Consider the following 24,027-nt stretch of genomic DNA (forward strand, 5'->3'; position numbering starts at 1 on the left):
CTCTTATTTCTTTTCGTAAACTACTGTTACTCAAGAGTCCTATCAGTGGTCTAGAGTGTAAATCCAAATTTAAAAGCCTCAATATGATATAAAGGGTCCAAGAAGGGCCTCAATCTTTGAAAAAACTTTGAAAAATCGTTAAATTACTGAAAATGCTCTTCTAATTTTCTTTTTTTTAAAAACTGCTCAAAGGATGTTTCTGAAACTTCTGGTACAGGAAGTTTAGTTCCCATACCACATGTTAAAGGACAATATTGGTGTCAGTCATTATTACATATGTGACAGAACTAGTTAAACACATTCCAAATGTAGTAGGAGGGGCTTATGACTGGCAAAAATGTACTCCACGAAGCTCGCCAATATGTAATACGAGGGCAAGCCCGACAAAAATGAAGTATCTAGGGACTTAAAAAGCAAAAATGTAGGTTCAAGCTTGCCAAAACCAAAGGTACCCGGGAGTCAATAGCGTCCCGACCCTCAGTTAAAATAAATGCAAACTAAGTCCCGCCCTTTTTACCAGACACAAAACCTCCAACTGTGGGTTTATTCAGAAGAACCAGGGATTCGTATACTGGATGCTCAATGGTTTGCCCCAAACATCAATTCAGAGAAAACAAACGATTATTTATTATTCCCAAAAAATTTTATTAAACAAATTGCAACAGCTGACAATCGTATGGTTTAATAAATCTATAAATAAATAGATGAATAACTGAATGAATGAAGGAGTTTATCCCTAACCAATTAATTGGGCCTCAATTTCTAATATAAAAGTTTAGATTTATCCCAGTGTTTATCAGATGAATATGAAGGTAGGTTTTTACAAAACAACTAATTTAAATGTTATCTCAAGATTCCATGACTATTAGTACTATAGTAACTTTCAACAACTACGAATCGTACGCGTCTTTCCGCCTACATTAATACTGGTTCCACACGTTCAAGACCACGTCCTAAATGCCTGATTTCGCTCCGAGCAAGATAAAATTCAGACGGCAGGCACAGTCATTACACATATGCAGGTACCGGTTTGCACAAAGTTCGCACAATAAAACCAATGACATGAAAAACCAAGACCGAATCTACATAAATGCAGACAAAAGTCCGCAAAGTAAAAAAAGCTCCATGGAATCACTTCGCGAGAGTGACCCGCGCCAATGTTCGACGAGTATAATTACCAAACAATCCGAACCGAAAGCGCAGTAATATTAGAAAATGTAGAAAGCTACTTTAAATGTTAAATGTATGAGCGCGAAAAATTCCTAACTAAACCTAACTAAATCACGACGTTTAAGAATGGGTTCGCGAGAGATGCATGCAAAATTTAAAAAAAACGGCACAAGCGGTGTCGGGCGATTTTGACCAAACTTTGCAGATTTGGTCATTAGGTACCCCGTATACCCCATACGAAATATGAGGGTCACCAACCTTGTAGTTACGGAGAACCAGCTATGGCCATTTTAGAGTTAAAAAACCGTCATTATTTTTAAAAAATAACCCCCAAATTCAAATATTTCCCATAAATTGTCTGTTGATTTTTTATTTTTTTAAATTATTTTTTATGAATGATCATGTCTACTACTTCAATATATATGACTATTGAATTTTTCCGAAACCATTTGAGGCTATGAGGAATTTATTTTGAGACGTAGTTTTTGCTATATGCTAAAACATATAAATTTCATGATGCTATATCTCACCCACTGCCGGACTGAGGACAATTCTATTAATAACTGAAGTTGAGGACTACTAATACTAATATTTGGTTTTGACAAAATGACTGGCATGGATTTCTTTCATATTAAATTTGATGGTCGAAATTGAAGAAAATGACTTCATTTTTTACATCATTTTTCCAATAAAATCATTCATTGGCTGTATTATTAGGCCTGATAATGCCCCTTGCAACCGCCTTCCAGTAACCCTCTGTAGGGTCGGTACAGAAGGTTCGGGAGTTCCACAAGGATCAGTCCTTGGACCTGTCCTTTCTGTAATGTGTACTAAGAAGTTGGACAACTAATCGATAATCATGGTTTCTAGGACGACATTCTTATGCAGATGATACACAGGTGATTGCAAGTTATTCCCTTTCAAAAACTGTTTCATTCCCTAATTATTCTGACATCAAATTGTGTACACATGACATTAAAGATAGGATGAAAAGAAATATGTTGAAATTAAATTTATTAAGTAAATCAGAATGACGTGGTCAAAATACACATCTGAAAAATACAAGTTCAAATGATATGGTTGTATGAGATGCAATATTTGTACCATGAGACTCTGTGAAAAGGTTAGGTTTCCTCTTGGGGTCCAATTTGAGCATGGACAGTCACATTAGTGAAATTTATCGAAACTGTTATCTTTGGTCCAGGAACATTGGCCATATAAACACTTTATTAGCCAGGAAGCAGCTGCTACACTTATATGTTCTTTGGTATTCCCAAGGATTGACTACTATAAATTGTTAGTAGAAACATCTAGTGCCAATATTATAAAAAATCAACTTGTTGAAAATACCGCAGCTCGAATTCTTACCAGATCATCAAAACACTCTCATAGTACTACTGTTTTGAAATCAATTTATTGGCTGCCAATCATCTGCAAAAGTCTGTCTTTGACGTATCAGTGTGTGAATGGCTTAGCTCAAATATACTTATCTAACTTTATGCACATACAAGTTCCCTAGAGTAACCTCGAACACATTCATCAGTTTTGTTGCTCAAAGTGAAAATTAATATCATTTGGATACGGATCGTGCTCAGTGAATGCGTCTAAACTGCGTAACAATCTTCCAGAGATCATTAAATCATCTCAAACCCTTTCTTGTTTTACATCAAGACTTATCAAGATTAATTAAATTAATTTAATTGTATGCGCAGTGGACATGCTTCTGTACATGGAGTACGTGCGCTATATAAATGTACATATTAATATTATTATTATTATTATTATTAGTCAGGCCGAAGTTAGATTTGCACTCCAGCATCCAAGATGGCGGATGAAATAAGCTGTTCATTTTCCCATCCATTGCACAAATAAAAAGCGGTTTAGTTTAATCAAATCGCTCCTAAGTAAAGTCTTTCGTTTAATCTGGGGTTTTCCCTAAAACTTTGGACAGTGATTTAAGGTATTAAAAACAGTGAAAGTATTGTTTGTCTCCAAACAGTATTGTTTACATTGTAGCCATGTTGATAGCCTCGTGTGTCACGCAATTAGTTTTTCTGCAATATTCTGCTATGCACTGGTTAATTGGGCGTAATAAATTTTCGTGAATCATGATGTAACGTTATGTTAACATATTTGAAACTCTGTTTAAACCAGAATGATATTGTTACGCAGTTAGGTATTGTTTGTTAATCGGACTATTGACCAATCATAATTTTTGTAGCATTGCTATAGCTGTTAATCGACCAATGGCGAACTAAGTTTTGGTAGGTGATTATAGTCCAGGTCTCACCCTACCATATTATAATGGTCACCCAGTCTAACCTCTCTTTCCGTAGATGTTATGACACTACACAAAATACGTGTCTGCAGACACCTGAATTATACCCTTTCTTAAAATTGCGATAACTCCACTGAAGCAGGGTTTGCGATAAAAATGGAAATCATTTTATTTGCAGCTTGCCCTGTTCTAACAGCATAAAAAATAAAATTGTTGTCATCTAACCTTCAACAGTATGAAAATTTGTGTCGCGTCCAATTTCCGTTTCTTAAAGCGGAAATTTCAAATTTTTAAGTTATATTTTTAAAATTTATTAAAATAAAGCCTTAAAATAGATGGTATCTATAAACAGTCCTACCTTGTTAAAGAATAATCCTATTAATCCTATAATTCACTATTGCCAGCTGAGAAATTGGCAAAAATATCATTTTCCTCATCATTTTCAAACGTTTGAAAAAAAGCTACTCCATGGTGGAGAATAGAAAACAAGGGAGGTAATTAGGAGTTAATTGTGTTATTATTTCCTGTGTAAATGAGTTTTAAGTGTGAGAATGACACCTATGATCGTATAATTGTGAGTTGACAACCTATTGAGCAAAAGACATCGAAATAATTACGTTTTGACTTTCTTAGAAAATTTGAAATTCTCGCTTTAAGTGTTGGGATTTCATCCGTACATTCCGAACATGTCTTACGCTATTTCAACAATCTAGTTTTGAACAGAAGTCATTGCTTCCTTTTTGTAGGACTATTTATCAATCCAATAAGAGTGAGTATCAACCTTATCTACGTGATTACCTCGGTGGTTTCTCCGTTACTGGACAATTTAATCTCATTGATATCAACTGACAGCATGTAGAGACTAGTCCTTGATGTCACATATTATCCCAATAGTATATAACACCCCAAATCAATAGTATATAACACCCCAAACCTCTGTCTATTGTTAGCTATTAATCTTTTAACTTATTTTTCCATAATGAAACTACTTCATTTAAGACACCATATATAAATTTCCATCTACAGTGGCACTCTCCCGCGATCTTGATTATTGCACGAAAATCGCTTACCATATAAGGCAGTGCTTACTACGAAACTACTGTATGAGTTATATGTTAATGGTGTCGTATACCATATGCTGAAGTTATGTATGCCTTTTAGAAGCGATTTAACTATCAATGTAATTTTAAAATACCATTTTACGAAAATGATTTGACATCATCACAAGTAATTCTCATTTCGGACGCCTTTCTTTCATTTGCTGCCGTATAAACTAGTAATTTTGGAGGAAAAAAAACTGCTATGAATTTGATTGAAGCAGGCACGGATTGGCAAATTTCATTCTATCGGATTACGGAAGCACGCAATTTTGTAGGAATATTACGGACATAAATTTGAATACCAAACGGGAATTAAATATGAATAAGCGGTTGCCATGCTAAATAAAAAGCAATTTTTCGTACAATCAGGGGCCATCATCCAGTATGTTACAGTCTAACGTGCAACAATATCAAAATGAACCAAGATCTTTGGGATATGAAAGTATATATAAAAGTTTCATCAAGCTGAATAAAAATTGTGTCATCAAGAGGGACTACAAGCTAAAAAAACCATGATTTTTCGTATATTCAGGGGTCATAACTCAGGAAGTTAATTTGCCATATGAGAGAATATCGAACGGAACCGAGATCTTTGCAATATTAACATACATTTTAAGTTTTATCAAAATCCGATAAAAAATTGTGTTCTCTAGAGTGTCCACAATCTTGGAATTACATATTTTTACACTATTTGCGTGTGAGGAGCGTCCATTTTGTCAGGAAGTTTCGGTCCGATTTTCATGAAATTCGAACTTAGTCCTTGTTAAGGCGTAACGGTGACATCTTGAAATGGTTTTTAAAATCGGATAACAATTGTGACATCAAGAAGAACTTAAGCTAAAAACGCGATAAACAATATTTTATCCAGGATATCTGAATGAGATTGGGGAACAGGCTTCGCCTATGTAAAACCCTTCTCCACGAAGTTACGGTGCGATATGTGCGAATATTGACAGGGACCGAGATCTTTGGGATCTAAACATATACATGTATTTCAAATCTCATAAAAATCATACAAAAATCATGACCTCGAGGGTGTCCACAACCCTGGAATTACATACTTTTACACTATTTGCGTACGAGGAGCGGCCATTTTGTCCTGCAGTTTCGTCTGATTTTCACGAACTTTGAACTCCACCATCATTAGCGTGTAACGGTGATATATTAAAATGTTTTTTAAAATCGAATAAAAATTGTGACCTCTAGAGGGGGGCTACAAGCTAAAAACACGACTTTTTTGTACAATCATGGGCCATAAACTAGGACGTTAACATCCGATATGCGGGAATATCGAAAGGAACTGAGATCTTTGGGTTATAAACATACCTTTTAAGTTTCATCAAAATCGGATAAAAATTGTGACCTCCAGTGTCCACAAGCTAAAAACATGATTTTTCGTAAAATCAGTGGCCATAGTCCACAAAGTTACGGTCCGATACATGCCAATATTGAAAGGAACCGAGATCTTAGGGACATAAACCTGTAGAGTGCCCATAAACAAATTGTGGACGGACAGGCGGACAGGGGTGACAACAATATACGTCCACACAAAAATGGGGATGGATGGATGGCCAGGGACGACGACAATATACACCCACACGAAAATGAGGGCATACAAAAATAGCGAGGTGTTCCTATTTTTATTAGTGCGGATTTGAATATTTTGTTGACATTTTATACAGAAGAAAACAATGTTTTGACATCACAAACTATTCTTATTTCGGAAGTTCTGCATTCATTTGCTGTCGTATAAATGTAAAAACACGTTATTTTGAAGGAATATTGCTGCTGTGAATTTGAAGCAGGATCGGCAAGCTTTCATTCAATCAATGTATTACGAAAATAGAATGAATGGAATGAAATAGGGTTTAACGTCCTACTATTCTGCTCCGACCGGGCTAATGAAGACGGGAGAATTAAATATCAAAAATATCGAGGTGCACCTATTGTTATTACGTACAGGATTTGAATATTTTGACACCTGATTTTTAATTGTGGTATGAATCCGTCTGCTTAAATAACGATAAGAGTTATGCCCCTTTATTTTCGGTAAAACTCATTTGTTTTTCGATATTTTCGAATGAGATATGGTTTTTTGATAGAGCAACGTGTGAACTTCAAATTGTATCCCTGATGACCTTGTGATTGAAGGTCACTGTCAAGGTCAAATAGGCGATTTTCATGGAAATTGAGTCTGTTTTGCATAATTGTCGACTTTCATCATTTGAATTGAAATTTCTCCTTTTTCATAGAAAAAAAAATATTTAAATAATCATGATCAACATTTTACATCGAGAATTTGCGAAAATCCATATTCACTGGGAGATGCCATCTTGGATTTGTAGACTGGATACCAAACCACAGCGAGACTGAATATTTTTTCAAAGCGGTTTGAAGGGGAGCTGGAGTTGATATATTGACCCTTTGAATAACAATATAGGCGATTGGGTACCTCAATAATCCGCCGATGTATCCCAATAAAAACCGACGATTTTGGTAACTTTCGACACAAATTTTCATACTGTTGCAAGTTAGCTGACAACGATTTTATTTCTTATGTTTTTAGAACTGGTCAAGCTGCAAATAAATTGATTTTAATTTTTATCGCAAACTCTGCTCCAGTTGAGTTATCGCGATCAGGTATCTCCAGACACGTATCTTGTGACACCTATGGAAAATGAACTTGAACCGGGTTACCATAATAAAGTGATCGGGTAAGACCACGATTATCACGAACAACCAAACTCTAGTTTAACAGCAGTAGTAGTACGACAAAAATAGCCAAATTTGGCCTGAAAATGGCAAAAATCAGCCGAAATTCTGAAATCAGCGATGTTGGCTGGGGAGTAGAAACGATGGGTTGACCAAACCCTGTGAATATGAAATAAAACGACCGACCCCCACCTTCGAACATCTGCATGATATTGCATGGTTTTCTCGTGGAATGACTCTTAACCAAGAGATCATTCCTACGGTAGATGTGTAACAAACACTTGAAGAAACGGGAAGTGACGACAGACATGACAAACACCAGTTATCCTTCTATATAAATAACTGAAGTAACGAGCGATAACAGACACACGGTCGAATTTCATTTCACTGATAATTCCGTTGAAGATGAAAAATTATTATATGAGACGATGAGAGGATATCTGGCAATTCAGAAAAAGAATTGGCTGTCAGTAGATAAAATAAAACAAGAAAAAATAAAAAAATCCTGTGCATCCTATTCATTCTGGATTTAATAAAAACATGGCAATGTATGGACTTTTTCTAATTTGTTCAATTTCTTTTATCTACTGACAGCCAATTCTTTTTCTGAATTCTTGTCCATACTTTAGCTAATTTATAACATTTAATATGATCTAGCGGGGGGTTGGGGGGGGCAGCTGAGCCCTCCTGGAAAAATTTGGCTCCACAAATGGGCGCGACGACGCCCTTTCCATTGGATGCAATACGAAGCCAACGATCAACGTGCCCATATCAGTATGGGCGCCACATAAGGCAAAGTGACATTGGTTGGGCGCCCAGTACGAGATTGGCAGGGCGCCCAACAAATGTCACTTGACTTTATGTGAGTCATATGATTTTTTTGATATGAACATTATAAAAATTTTAAGGAAAGAATATGACTTTAACTACCTATAATATTTTGTGACAAAAAACGAAAAGTTCAGAATCGAGTTAGATAGGCCTGCAGCCAAAATTTTTAGGCTGAAGTTCCGCTACATGGTCCTCCCAAATAAACAAACTATACATGTTTGGAAAGCTTTTAACATCAGGAACACAAAACTAGAGAGTTCCAAGCAAAAAGTCTGCACTAACTCAATTGAGGGCCAGATGAAAATTGTGATAATCGTTAAGCAAATGCTATATTTATACTAATTGTGAATTTGACAAAAGTAAATATTGACGAAAACACCTGATGCCTTCATCATATGCAAAGAATATACTGTTGGTTAAATTTTGATTTAAAGCAAAATGCAGAAAGCATAATGGACAAGGAAACATACAGAATTTTGGAAATCCTTTTATGGTAAAAGGAGTTATCTCCGTTTATGGAAAATATCAATAATTATTGATAACAGTAAAAGGATTTAACTACAGACAAGGGCCTATATAAGTTCAACCTTTATGCAGATAGAATTTGAAGCTAAAGGTCTAACAAATATTTAACCTGAAACATAACATCTACAGATATTTAGTTTTCTCACTAAATAATACTGTAATGGGAGTGACAATATTGTAATGAAAAGAAAAAATATCAGTTGGAGTTTAATGTCTTACTGTTCTGTACCAACCCGTATAATGAAGATGGGCGTACGTCATACATTATTGTTTGAGGTGGGGGGGGGGCATTGTTTCCCCTTGTCTGTGGCTCACTGATCAGGAGGTCTGGGGTTTGATGCCTGTGTTGACCTAGACAGTTCCCCAAACTTTCCACTTTCCAGCGTTGTTTCCCCTTGTCAGTGGTGCAGATAGCAGGGGGGTGGCTGTGATGGGCAGCGTCCAGTTATTCGGATGGAATATAAAACGGAGGTCCCGTGCACACGTGGACGTGCATGTAAAAGAACTTCAAAAATCGAAATAAAGAGTAGACCGTAATGTATGGCTGGCGTATGTACATCTTCATTATGACGGTTGATTTTTTTTCTTCTCTGCATTACAATTGCCACTCACTTACAGTATTATTTGGGTTTTGACATATATCTATTTTAGTGAAAATATTACATATAGATGCTTTGTTTCAATTCAAATATTGGTTACGAATTTAGCCCCAAATCTAATCTGAACTAAAAGTTTACCTGAGGCGCCTCATAATGATTCACACGATTAACACGCCTGGTGAGTCACCTCATAATGATTCACACGATTAACACCACAACCTGATCAACGGGGCGCCCAAAACGGCATGATTGGTGGGGTGCCTCATTAAAGAGGGGCGATCATATTGCTGAGATCGTGAGCACCCATAATGCCGAGTGAGATTGGTTAGGCGCCTTTGAATGAATTGGGCACCCAAAACGGAATGATAATCTTCAAAATTAAAACATGTCGCACTCTAACTCGATTCTGAACTTTTCCTTTTTTCTCATAAATTATTATAGGTAGTTAAAGTCATATTCTTTCCTTCAAATTTTTAGAATGTTCATATCAAAAAAATCATAATACGCTAATATCGCAAATTAAGCTTCAAAGATAGGTTGCCAGGCAACGAAACATAGGCCCACAGCACCAAAATCGCCCGGGCAGTCAACAAGAGTTTTACTTTTTGGGGTAATGAAACATTTATAATACACTAAAATCTGATTAAGTTCAACAACTCAGAAAACCATTAGAATTTGTTTGGTTTTTATAAAGTTCTGCCCCATGCTAACATTTTGTTTACAAAACTTTTAATATCATGGATTTAGCTGTTCAAGCCATAAAAATTCATTGAAAATCAATATACTTGTTCGTCTCAAGATCTTAAACTCTGTGTATCAATCTGAAGTCAATCGGATGATAACTTTAGCCTTTAGAGCGTCACAAGACTTTGCAAAGTGATCAAGGGCCATAACTTTGGCACTAATTATCGGAAATTGTTGAAAATCAAAAGGTTTCTTCGTCTCATGACCTTAAACACTGTGTATAAATCTAAAGTCAATCGGATATCAAATTTGGCCTCTAGAGCATCCACACTATTTTTCAAAGTGATCAAATGCCATAACTCTGGCAGTAATTATCGGAAATCGCTGAAAATCAATAGGATTCTTCGTCTCATGACATTAAACATTGTGTATAAATTTACAGTCAATCGGATATTAACCTTGGCCTCTAGAGCGTCCACAAGATTTTTCAAAGTGATCAAGGGCCATGACTCTGGCAGTAATTATCGGTAATAGCTGAAAATCAATAGGCTTCTTCGTCTCAAGAACTCGTTCTAGCTGTCATATGTACTGCTATATCAGTTGTTTTAACATGATCTTCTAAAATGTAATATATAAACATGGTATAAGAATATAAGGCCTTGATTCCACTAGTTATACTATGTAATATATAAACAGGGTAATATCGGAAATTGTTGACGGAATTCTTCGTCTCATGATCCTGGACACCGTGGATAAGTTAAAGTAAATTGTTTATTAACTTTAGACCCCAACTTCCACAGGCAATTGTGAAGTCAGGCAGACAGACAGCGGATATGACAATATACGACCACAGTTCAATAAACATTTAAAACACATTAACAATAATATAAATATACTGAGCGCCATTGAAAATGCATCACTTAGTTTTTCGTATAACAAAATGATCCTGTAAACATATCGTATTTATTTTGCTTCTTATTGTGAACAATATTCAAATGGGAACACATCAATAACAACAAATTTGTACACTTATGGATGTTTAATCTGTAATCAAGGGTACAAAGTCAGAGGGGTATAAACCAAAAGTACGACACAGATGTCAGTAGCGCGTGTGTCCTCCACGGGCCATCATCACGGTAGGCTACAGCATTAACGCGACCCCTGCAAATGTGTAGGGCGGTCCGGTGATGAAATGTGAAGCCTCACCACACCATTACACTTCCCCCACCCCATCGGTCCGTTCTGAAGACGCAGCAGTCTGCAAGACGTTCCCCAAGACGTCTCCACACACGTTGACGGCCATCAGCACGATAAAGATGAAAGCGACTTTCATCACTGAAGAGCACACTTTGCCAGTCTACTCTTCTCCATGTCTGGTGTCCTTCAGCCCATATCAAACGCCGCTGAGGGTGATGATTCCTGAGGATAGCTCCAACATAAGGTTGTCGTGCACGGAGTCCTACTTCTCTTAGACGACGTCGTAAGGTGTAGGCACTTACTGGTCCTTGTCTTCCGACGACTGCTGCACCTGTTCGAGTCGCTGGGCGGAATCTGTCACGCAGATGAGTGACCCGGATGTAGCGGTCTTGAGCCTGGGTTGTAAGGTGTTGTGGACCAGGACGTTGACGATCACGTGTTGATCCAGTAACTCGAACACGTTCCACCAACCTTAAAATAGTGGACTGATGACAATTGAAGTGTCTGGCAATAGCACGTGTAGACATGCCAGCCCTGGACATTCCCATGGCTTCATTCCGTTGATTTTCAGTAAGTTTCGGCATCTCTAGCTCGATTCCTTCACACGTCCAACAACAAATTACGACAGATTGACGTTTCACAGTTCATGTACTGCACATTAAGTTGAAAACATGCTTTTAAAGGGCTCACACACAATGCTGCACGTGAATATTGGGTTTTATCATGTGCATCTCGTGCAATTTTTTTTTTTGCACAAGGGCCGATATTTTTTGTGTTTGGGAGCATTGCGTGAAACAATAGTTCATAGTATTGCATAATATTATACATACAAAACCACCTAGTAATAAAATATTTGGGAAAAAAAAGGGATGCGTTTTCTATGGCGCTCAGTATATAAATATTTTACCTTGCTTATCTTCTAATACATCGTTAAACATGGAGTCTTGGTTCTCATACAAAACACAGTTGGCGATATTTTTAACATTACGTCGACATTTTGATATTATTTCCTGCTTTACGTTGACCTTTTGATGGTCAGATTTCACCTTCGATAAAATGACAGTGTTGTTGGACTTCTTGACCACAACTTTCACAATATCAACCTCGCCATGTTTCTTGTGTATTTCTGATCTGTTCCCGACTTCTGAATGTGATACATCATAGTTTCTATCACCTGTTGCTCTAATCATGAACTGATTCCAATGGGAACCGGACATTTCTCCACATCTCTCATCTGTACCTGAATTTAAAGATATTGTATAATAGGGTTACCTTTTCCTGGGGAGAGAGAGAGAGAGAGAGAGAGAGAGTATAATGATTTTGTGATCTAGAAAACCAATATTGGGTTAAAAATTTAGTCAATCAAACTTACTTGATTCTAATTGTTCAACTATTGTCGTGTAACCTTCTTCCTTTAAACTATCAATGAAACTTTGGTAGGAATTTGGTCCGCCATTAAGTAATGTCTTAACTAGTTCACAGTTCATTTTCCTTTTTCCTTTTACGTGTTTTATTTTTTCCATATCGTCGGTATCAAAAACTAATTTTCCGAACAGACGATCTGATAAACGTTCCGGATCAGTTATATTATTAAGTAGAAACGCATAATTATCTTTAATGTTTTTTTCATCCTCTTGAAGCATCTTTCCGCTCTTTCTTGGCGCATATTTTAATTTCTTAGGACAAGATGTATTTAATGTATCACAAATTTGTTTCTCATTTCTTCTAATTGCTGTAAAGATAAAAATTTAAAGACATTGTAAAATAGCATTACGACTATGAGAAAAATAGAAAAATTCGGTACATTTCCTTGTTTTTATTCTGGATTTATTTTATCTACTGGCAGCCAATTCTTTTTCTGAATTGCCAGATATGCTCTCACCATCTCATATAACAACTTTTTATCTTGAAAGGAATTATCAGTGAAATGAAATTCAACTGTGTATCTGTTATCGCTCGTTACTTCAGTCAGTTATACAGAAGGATAACTGGTGTTTGTCATGTCTGTCGTCACTTCCCGTTTCTTCAGGTGTTTGTTACACATCTACCGTAGCAATGATCTCTGTGTTAAAATTATATCTGGAATGTGTTTAACCAGTTCTAACACATATGTAATAATGACTGACACCAATATTTGTAACATCAACACGTATGCCATGATGGAAGCTTTATTAGTGTGACGTAATACATTAGCCTATAGTGAGCGGGGCATAGGGGTTGTAGGTTAAAGGTCACAGGGGTTATGTTTATAATATGACATCCCCCTTTGTATAATAAAAAAAGAGAAAGAAAATTGTCTAGAGAACTGAAAGGCATGCATTAATGTTCACTATTGTTGATTGTCTATGGATAAAACACATGCATTAAAGGTTTCATAATGATTGTCTATTTGAAATTATTTATTATTATTATTATTACAGCATATCTATAGTGCACCCTTTCATATAACATGTTCAGGGGCACTTTTACAAAGTGACAATGTAAATCATAAATAAACAACAAGATTATGGACATGTTAACGATTGTATACAGAGTCAGTTAAAAACTTGATTAAATAAATGTGTTTTAAGTTGTTTTTTAAAAGAATATAGAGATGTACAACATCTTAAACTAAATGGTAGATTATTCCATAAAACAGGTGCTTGATAACTAAAAGAGCGCTGACCATAAGAGACTAGTTGAACAGTTTTGGGCTTTAAAAGTAGTTTATCTTATGAACGTAATGTTCGGCCAGGTGTATAAAGTTCTAAAAGATCTGAGAGGTAAACAGGAGCTAAATTATTTAAACATTTAAAAGTAAGTAATAAAATCTTAAAATCAATTCGATATTTAACAGTTAACCAGTGTAAATTATATAAAACAGGAGTTATGTGGTCACATTTCTTAGTTAAAGTAACAAGTCTAGCAGCAGTGTTCTGTACTTTTTGTAATTTATCTATAAGCTTTAAAGGTAAACCAACTAAAAGTGAATTAAAGTTATCTAATCGAGAAGTGGCCAGAGAATTAACAAGTGACTTATAATTAGTGGCCTCTACAGTTACAAATTTACGTATTTTACCTATATTTCTGATATTAAAATAGCACAATTTACAAATATATATTATTTACTTGAGCTCCCATAAGCATAAAACTATCAAAGATTGTGCCAATATTACGAGCAGAATAAGATGAAAATATATCACAATTACCTATTACAACAGGGGGGTTATCATGTGCAAATTTACTTAATTGATGCCTTGAGCCTAATAACAAATATTCGGTTTTATCATCATTCAATTTTAAAAAGTTCTTTGACATCCATTTTCTAATTTCACTAATACAGTTCTCAAGTTGCAATTTTGATAAATTGAAAGAAGATGGACAATTAGGTGTAAATGAAATATATAATTGAGTATCATTGGCATACAAATGAAAGCTGAGACCATATTTTCTGACAATATCACCTAATGGTGACGTATAGAGGGTAAATAAAATCGGACCAAGAACAGAACCTTGGGAACCCCAGATGACAAAACAGATTCAGACAACGATTTGCAATTAACTAAAATACACTGTTTTCTACCCACAAGATAGCTTTCTAAAAGAATTAATGCAGAGCCACAAATACCGAATTTAAAAATTTGAAGTCTACGTAGAAGAATGGAAGGGTCCACCGTGTCGAGAGCAGCAGATAAATCTAATAAAATTAAAAATGTACATTTTCTATTATCAATTTCCATTATGGTTGGTAACGAGTTGGTTTCTGCACTAGTTGGTGTGATTTGTAGTGCTTAGATAGTGATTTATCTGGAAGATGATGTTCAAGTGATAATTGCGACGGTGGTGATGATTGACTCAGTCGAGCAGTGAATGATTCTCTTGTTTTTGACGTACTTATATCAGTAGTAACAGTATAATTATTAGGGCTGACCAATGGTGCATTTGGTTGATTCTGGTTTGCTGGTCTTCCTGGTGTGTATATCATACTGTATGTGGGCGAGTTGTTAAACATAACTTTTTTTTTTTCTTGTTATGTTCTGTATTATGAGTAGCGATACACGATTTGGGTGCAGTTGGTGCTTCACGTAGTTGAACAATGTTACGTTGTAATACCAAACCGTTTGAAGTTTGTATGAGGTAACTTCGTGGCTCTGTACATTTCTCAATTACGACGGCTGTATACCACTTCCCAGTTTCTGTATCTTGAACAGTTACTCTCTGTCCTGCATACAAGGAAGGTAAGACTTTCCTATGTTGATCATGGTAATATTCCTGATCATCCTGCCATGCTTTGAAGCGTTGTTTGATTTCATGACGATCTGGTGATTTGTTACACAGCATGCATGGCAGTGTACCTTTTATCCATCTTTGGAAGAGAAGTTGAGAAGGACTGTCTATCTTGATGTCGATAGGTGTAGTTCTTCATTGTAGCTTTCTTGATGATTGATTTACAACTTCTGATTTGGCGTTCTATTAATCCATTAGATCTGGGATATCTTGGCAAAGAAGTGATGTGTTCTATACCCCATGTTGCAACAAAACTTCTGTAGCTGTATCCGACAAAGTGTGGACCATTATCTGAACGCATAACATCTGGAATACCCATAATAGAACAATATCGTTTAATTACATTGGCTACTACAGTTGACGTTGCTGGTGAGGGTAGCTTCTCAACTACTGGGAATTTCGTATTATAGTCAGCGATGATCAAAAAGTTGTTTTGACCAATCTGGAACAGGTCTGTGCCTATAACACTCCATGGACAATTGGGTATGTATGTCTGTAGCAGAGGTTCAAAGGTTTGTTTTGACTGATGTTCCTGGCAAACTGGACAGGAATTGCACATTTTCTCAATGTCTGTGTTAATTTTAGGCCAGTAGACATCTTTTCGTGCTCGCAGTTGAGTCTTGGTGATTCCAAGATGTCCGGTGTGTAGATTAGATAATATTCCGGAACGTAGACTTGTTGGAATGAATACCCTCTCTCCTTTAATGATAAGGCCATCTGATATACCAAGTTCATCACGATATGCTGCTCAGGCCACCCAGAGTGTAAGACTTCTTTAACTTGTTGGGTGTTTCATCATTGTTGGTTTCCGATACAATGTTTTGGAGTTTGGTTTTGCTGAATTGAAGGAATTCAACCTTAATGTCAATTTCAACTTTGCTATCTTCGTTGCTAGGGAATCTGCTAAGTGTGTCAGCTAAACCGATGTCCTTCCCATGGACATGCTTGACAGTATAGAGATAAACTTGTACAGCTAATAACATGGCTTGCAGCCTAGCTGGTGCTGAATTTATTGGTTTCTTGTAGATTATTTCCAATGGCTTGTGATGTGATATCACAGTAAATGGTCTATTCTATGTATGGAAACGTTTGATTCCAAATGTTACGGCTAACATTTCTCGTTCAATGTTTCTGTAATTCTTCTGCGCCTTAGAAAGAGATTTACTTGCAAAAGCTACTGGTCATGTCTTTTGACTGTATTCGCCATTTTCTAGGCGATCTGGCTCTAGAATTGCAGCTCCCAGTCCTTTCTGGCTAGCATTGACAACAGGGCTAGAAATTCGTCATTTTTTGCAAGAATCTAAGAGGATTCTCATATATGGAATCTGCGCGAATCCTCCGAATCTTAATAAATAATACTGTCTAAAAAACAAAATTGTGTTTATTGTGTCAATCTAAAACACCAAAATACAACAACAATGATAAAAAAAAACCCAATCAGATGGAGTTTTTGGTAAACACTTAAATTGTGTCAAATGTAATATCCAGAAAATGCTGTAGTCAAAATAAGCTGATACAGCACCATGGCATTTCTTCATAGCACAATTTGTAGTCTTTTGTCCATCACATAACTAGTCACGTAACTTGCAAATTTTTTTATTCATTCGTCGATGATAGACAAATGGCACAATGATCACATGACAACCATAACTAAAGTTGCTATAAAATAAAATTCTGTACGACTATGATATAGCCTTCAATAATAGTTTTAAAATTAAGTCTGTCAGCATGTGTATAAAATAAAAAATCATAACGGTAAACACCATTTAGAACTGGTTTATTGACCTAATTCCAACGTCACATGTCATTGGAATTCGGTATTCAAGATTCTGTTGGGAAAATATCCACTGTTTCTCTCTCTCTGTGTATTCGGTGTTCTATGTATGATCCAGTTATTATTTGAATATCTATCGGTACCTGGAATTCACACAGACGGAGCGTGGAAGATGCCCGATTCGCAAACCATGCCAAGATCGTCTTCATTCACCACGTGGCGTATTTTACTGAACTTAGTATGAATTATCAGCAAATTTTTTTTTTTTTATTTTACCGGATTATCAAAATCACCGTTAAATGTGCTAAATAATCGGATTGTGAACCACATATGGCCGATTGTCACTAAGGTATGACTGTTGTAGCCGACACTTCTTTATCAACAAGTAATAATTAACGCGTTGTAATATTAGCCAAAAGTAGATTGATTTATGATACCATGTGGCCGATTCATTGTTTTACCAATCGGCTAGATTAAAAATCAATCGGCTAAATCCCACAAAATACAGCCGATTAAGAACAATGACCCTGACTGATATTCAACAGTTGGACTTGACAATTCTCTGAGATTTTTTTTTTAAGAAAAATTTTACGCAAACCCTTATAGATTCGCAGCGTAGGCTCTTGTGAGAATCCTTGCGCGAATTAGATTCAGAGATTCACATGAATTTCTAGCCCTGGACCATTAGGTAAGTTGGTGCGTTGGTATAATATTTGAGACAGGCATCGTTCGTTACGATTGTCTTTAATTTATCAAAGATATGTTGATAAACTTCAGACCATATGAATGGTACATCTTTATGCAGTCGTGCTCTTAGGGGTTCAGCCTCTGATGACAGATCTCTAATAAATGGTGCTAGGTATGTGATCAAACCTAGGAAAGTCATAAGTTCAGACTTAGACGTTGGTGGTGGTATAGCTCGTAGATCTTCAACCTTTTTGTTATCAGGTCTCATACCACTCGATTTGTTATGGCTGTAAGATTTTCTCGTTATAGTCATTTATCGCGATATGGTATTTTCAGACCCAACTTCGATATCATGTGCCCAAAAATCGTCAATATAGTGGTTTATTGAATATCGCCAAAAACTTCAAATATCGAAAAAAATCATCACAAAAATAGATAATAAATACACTATACAGCAGTTGAAATTAGCCGACGGCAATAAACTATAATAAAACTAATGTTTTGAGAATCATTAAATGTTGGAAACACTTGCGCAGTGTCCGCAGTCGTTTTTCACTGCATTGTGTATGCGTTACTTTGACTGTATTTTTAGTCGACAATAAATTGACAGTTGTTACTACATGTAAAGCTTAGGCCTACTAAACGCCTGAAATTTCGCACTACCGCGGCTAATTACCAGGCTATTAATAGGTTGTCATATTTTTAAAAAACAAATATTTTTAGAAAACTCTACGAAACTTAATTTCTGAAAGCAAGAATAAAATGATCTATACCGGTAAATAGATTTACAATCACCCTAGGCCTGGAATACCGCAGCCAATCGAATGTTTGAATGGAAGATAGTCCGGATGATTTAGTATTTGTTAAACTTTTTGAACATACAATACAAGACTTGAAGACCGCATCTACTTGCTTCCGCTGCACGTGATATTTGAGAATTTTCTTACACAAGGTCACAAGCAGACGCTTTTTAAACATCAGCGGTTGTATTTAATTTAATTATGGAAAACTAAAAAGCATTGAAACGTTTTTATCCAAAAAGGAGGTTATTTTGTTCATTTTAATAAATCTATAATATAAAAAAGCAAAGTTTAAAGCGTACGAATAAAGCAATTCTTTTCTTACCCACAATTCTTACTCACACTGCTGTAGTCAGCTTTAATACATTTATATTTAATTTATTTAATAGCAAAGTGACATTATTATATCGATATCGTCCCTTTTTGCAATATCGTACAGCCCTAAGAGTCGTATATTATACCATAGAATTCAATACTAGATTTCTTGATGATACACTTCTTGCTGTTAAATAGTTCACACAGATCATCAATATCGTTAAGCGTCATGTTAGGATGTTCAGAGACTGAGGTATCTGTTATACTGCAGTTAAGTTGAACAACATTGAGTAGTTCGGTTATAGCTACTCCAAGTATGGCACTTCCAGGTACATCTACTATGTAGAATTTAATTTCTAACCATAATACTTGTCGGTACCGGCACATCAGGTTTAGGTTACCGTAACACTTAATTTTCGAACCATTATAAGCTACGAGAGTTGTGTTTTGTGCTGAGGTGATTGTAGTTGGATCAGGATATCCTTCCGAGTTAAGTTTCTCAGGAAATATTTGACGGAAAATATGTAAAGGTAACGTATTGCCTTGAGATCCAGTATCAACCCTTTGGCTTGATAAATCGTCAGTATGGTGTACCATCTCTATTGTGTGTTGGTTTTCCTGGTAAACTGATTTCAATCTGAACAAAAGCCTCATTTCGCGTTTGCGCAGAGTTAGTTTCAAAGGCTGAATCTACCAGAATAGTAGATAAGTAAGTCATTGGTAAGACTGTCAAACGTGCTTCTGGTGACAGACTCTGGAGATTCATCCTTTGTTGACATCTCTTGATAAATTCGGCCTGTTTTTTGCCGTTGATGGCGTTGTCGGGCAGACAGACAGGGAATACGACGGAACCAAGATCTGTGGGTTATAAACTTACATTTCCAGTTTCATCAAAATCAGAAGAAAATTGTGACCTCTAGAGGGTCCACAACATTGATATACCAGATGTTTACACTATTTGAAACATTTATAATACACTAAAGTCTGATTAAGAGTAACAAGTTATAAAAATTCATTGAAAATCAGTATACTTGTTCGTCTGAAGACCTTAAACTCTGTTTATCAATCTAAAGTCAATCGGGTGATAACTTCGGTTTTCAAAGTGATCAAGGGCCATAACTCTGACAGTAATTATCAGAAATCGGTGAAAATCAATAGGCTTTCTTTGTCTCATGACCTTAAACACTGTATATAAATTTCAAGTCAATCGGATATTAACTTTAGCCGCTAAATACGACTGGTACCGTGGAATCTCGGGTAAATAGCGTTATTATCTAATCTATGTAAAATTATTCATAAATATCATTGAATTTGGCCTAATAGCATTCAATTTGTCCTTCTATACAACTTAAATCTCAACGTGCAATTTTGATTACCAAGCGTTGACTAACTAGTGTTTAGTTTGTCGACACGTGTGTAATTCTAAGCGTCCCGCTTAATTGTCACGACTGTTCAATAATTAGTTGGACCGTTCAATTTCCCGAGTTGTGATTAAAATAAGTCAAGGTGTCCAATTACGCTAGGTATTCAATTCTGTTGCCGAACATCCAATTTCACATGCGTTGTTCAGATTTTAACGAAATGTTTATATTGAAGGAGTTGTAATATAGTAATGCTGCCGTGAAAACGTGTACATGTATAATGTACAGGCCGGTTTGAATAACAACAAAATGAGTTCGGTAATCTCGGGAAAACATTTACCAGCATTCTGTATCGGTTAGGATTTTTTTCTAACGCACTGTACATGCATATAACGTCAGCCAAAATGTATGCAACAATGAACTTACAATTTTTTTACAACGTATCATTACATCTTCGTCTATAACTTAGATGTAATCCATCAATTATTGGCTGCTATAAAATCCAAACTTTAAATTATATACGTAATACGATGAGCTTGCCGCTTCAGTTAATCTAAATCAATCATTCATAGAGCACTCGATCCACTCCACGGGGCGCTTAACGGTAAGTCATGTGGTCAGAAACGCGCCATTTTTGGGACTATATTCTTAGTTTGTCTGTGTTAATCGGCGACAAATCTCCGCTGTGACAATATACATCTACTTTAAATGTCGCCCAATTCATTTCGGTGGAAGCGGATATTGAATAAAGCCATTTCACACACGTGTACATTACATGCGCATGTCATATATTTATACAATGTCCACGATGTGTTACACGTAGTTGTCGCCTTCACTCCGTTATTTTGAGTAGCCTACGAATGCATGACCACTTGGACCAACTAATAGACCACTCTGACGAAACAAAAAAGACAACTCGGACCATACAAAAGGACCACTCGGCCAATAATAAAGTGCTGTTTTAATACGTTTATATTTGTGTTTGTATTAATATGACTACTCAAATCAATAATAAAGTGTTGTTTTAATTGTTGTTTTAATAATTGATAATAGTGTTTGTTTTAGTATGCATATGTTTTCTTTGAAATAATAAAGTGTTATGTACTTACCCGTCGCATTGTTTCATCATGAAGCACATCAAAGAAAAACAATTAAATTGTTGATGTAATAAAGATATATATTTGCTAATATGTACTTCTTACCGGCAGCGGATATTCTAAAGTTATGTATATACTCACCTATAAATTGTTCGCCTCTTTGTATTATGATACAATATGTTGTTAATGATTAAAATCATTAATAACATATTGTATGTATTATATTTTTAAAATGAGTAAGCCAAGCCTTATAATGTAATTTAATTGGTCCGTGTGGTCCTTTGGGTTGGTCCGAATAGCAAGGATAAATATGGGTCTGATATTATGCAATATAGATGCAGGTTTGTTTTTTGTTTTTCTCCTTTTTTTTCTAACAATATTTATTCAATATTTACATATTATAAAGATACAATGTTCAATTATGGGATCTAAAAACAAGCCGTACAGATATATAAATGCATTGTTTATAATTATAATCACGATTTACATACAATTATAATTACAAAAGCAAATGCAGGTTCAATCAAGAAACTTGCGTGTTCACCGTCTAGTATAACTTTCGAGCTTCTGATATCTAGATTTTAAACGTAAACATATACATGTATGTATAAACTTATTGATTGCAGTTACACAGGGTACATGTATTTGCAGTAGGAATTCGGGAAGTTGGACGTACAAAAGAATGGAAACACTCAGAAATTGTACTCAAAATAAGAAAATTATAACGGAGTGAAGGCGAGAATTACATGTAGGCCTAACACACTCGTGGACATTGTATAAATATATGACACATGTGTGAAATGGCTTTATTCAATATCCGCTTCCACCGAAATGAATTGGGCGACATTTAAAGTAGATGTATATTGTCACAGCGGAGATTTGTCGCCGATTAACACAGACAGACTAAGAATATAGTCCCCAAAATGGCACGTTTCTGACCACGTGACTTACCGTTAAGCGCCCCGTGGAGTGGATCGAGTGTCTATGAATGATTGATTTAGATTAACTGAAGCGGCAAGCTCATCGTATTACGTATATAATTTAAAGTTTGGATTTTATAGCAGCCAATAATTGATGGATTACATCTAAGTTATAGACGAAGATGTAATGATACGTTGTAAAAAAATTGTAAGTTCATTGAATCATTGTTGCATACATTTTGGCTGACGTTATATGCATGTACAGTGCGTTAGAAAAAAATCCTAACCGATATACAGAATGCCGGTAAATGTTTTCCCAAGATTACCGAACTCATTTTGTTGTTATTCAAACTGGCCTGTACATTATACATGTACACGTTTTCACAGCAGCATTACTATATATCAACCGCTTAATATAAACATTTCGTTAAAATCTGAACAACGCATGGGAAATTGGATGTTTTGCAACAGAATTGAATACCTGGCGTAATTGGACACCTTGACTAATTTTAATCACAACTCAGGAAATTGAACGGTCCAACTAATTATTGAACAGTCGTGAAAATTAAGCGGGACGTTTATAATTACACACATGTCGACAAACTAAACACTAGTTAATTAACGCTTGGTAATCAAAATTGCACGTTGAGATTTAAGTTGTATAGAAGGACAAATGGAATGCTATTAGGCCAAATTCAATGATATTTATGAATAATTCTACATAGATTAGATAATAACGCTATTTACCCGAGATTCCACGGTACCAGTCGAATAGAGCGTCCACAAGAATTTTCCAAGTGATCAAGGGTCATAACTCTGGTAGTAATTATCGGAAATCGTTGAAAATCACTGGGCTTCTTTGTCTCACTACCTTAAACACTGTTTATAAATTTAAAGTCAATCGAATGTTAACTTGAGCCTCTAGAGTGTCAACAAGATATGTCAAAGTGATCAAGGGCCATAACTCTGGCAGTATTTATCGGATATATCGAATTACAACTGTCAAGGGATCTTTTACGTGCACGCCAATGTGTACACGGTACCTTGGTTTTTTGTCTCATCCAAATGACTAGACAGCTGTCCTTGTCAGGCCCTCCGTCCTGCATCACTGACAAGGGGGAACCACGCCGGAAAATCTGGATAAACTTTCTTGGCCAATGCAGGGATCGAACACCTGACCTCTGGGCTAACGTGCCAGCGTCTTACAAACTTAGCCACCGCATAAAATTACACTTTACTAATGCCGATATTTATTGCGAGAAAGATTGTAAAATATGTTTTTTGTAAGTGTAAAATTTATTCAATATAATTATTATTTTTGTCATGAACTCATGGATTCGAGAATGGGCTCAACCTTTTTAACGCCTCTCTCCATCAACATTTGATCATGTGTATCTACCCTGTGCTGAACAGATGTTGATGGACAGTTTTTACTAGTCCATACTTTAGATCATTTATAACATTAATATGATGTGTGAATATTGTGTTATACCTTGTTGATAATCAGTGTAAAGTATAGTTGGTTGAGTTACCCCATCAGTCCAATCCATGTCCAGTGGTTCTTGTTTAATCGCTAGGCCTATCGGGTAACTCGTTTTAGCTGTCATATCTACTGCTTTATCAGTTGTTTTAACATGATCTTCTAAAATGTAATATATAAACATGGTATAAGAATATAAGGCCTTGATTCCACTAGTTATACTATGTAATA

The 24,027-nt window shown here is 35.8% G+C and overlaps 1 protein-coding gene across 2 annotated transcripts in view; it reads right to left on the reverse strand.

Moving 5' to 3' along the window:
* The window catches only part of LOC126823958 (uncharacterized), a 75,191-nt gene that overhangs the window by 24,496 nt on the left and 26,668 nt on the right, over nucleotides 1-24,027 (reverse strand). For both annotated transcript variants that reach the window (XM_050553025.2, XM_056101828.1), the window contains exons 6-8: nucleotides 23,809-23,958; nucleotides 12,469-12,828; nucleotides 12,004-12,336 (exon numbers count right to left, since the gene is read on the reverse strand). In XM_050553025.2, the coding sequence (XP_050408982.1) occupies nucleotides 12,004-12,336; nucleotides 12,469-12,828; nucleotides 23,809-23,958 (843 nt within the window). The remainder of the gene's footprint in view (nucleotides 1-12,003; nucleotides 12,337-12,468; nucleotides 12,829-23,808; nucleotides 23,959-24,027) is intronic.

The sequence above is a fragment of the Patella vulgata genome, chromosome 6, assembly GCF_932274485.2.
Source record: "Patella vulgata chromosome 6, xgPatVulg1.2, whole genome shotgun sequence".
Classification (NCBI taxonomy): Eukaryota; Metazoa; Mollusca; class Gastropoda; family Patellidae; genus Patella; species Patella vulgata.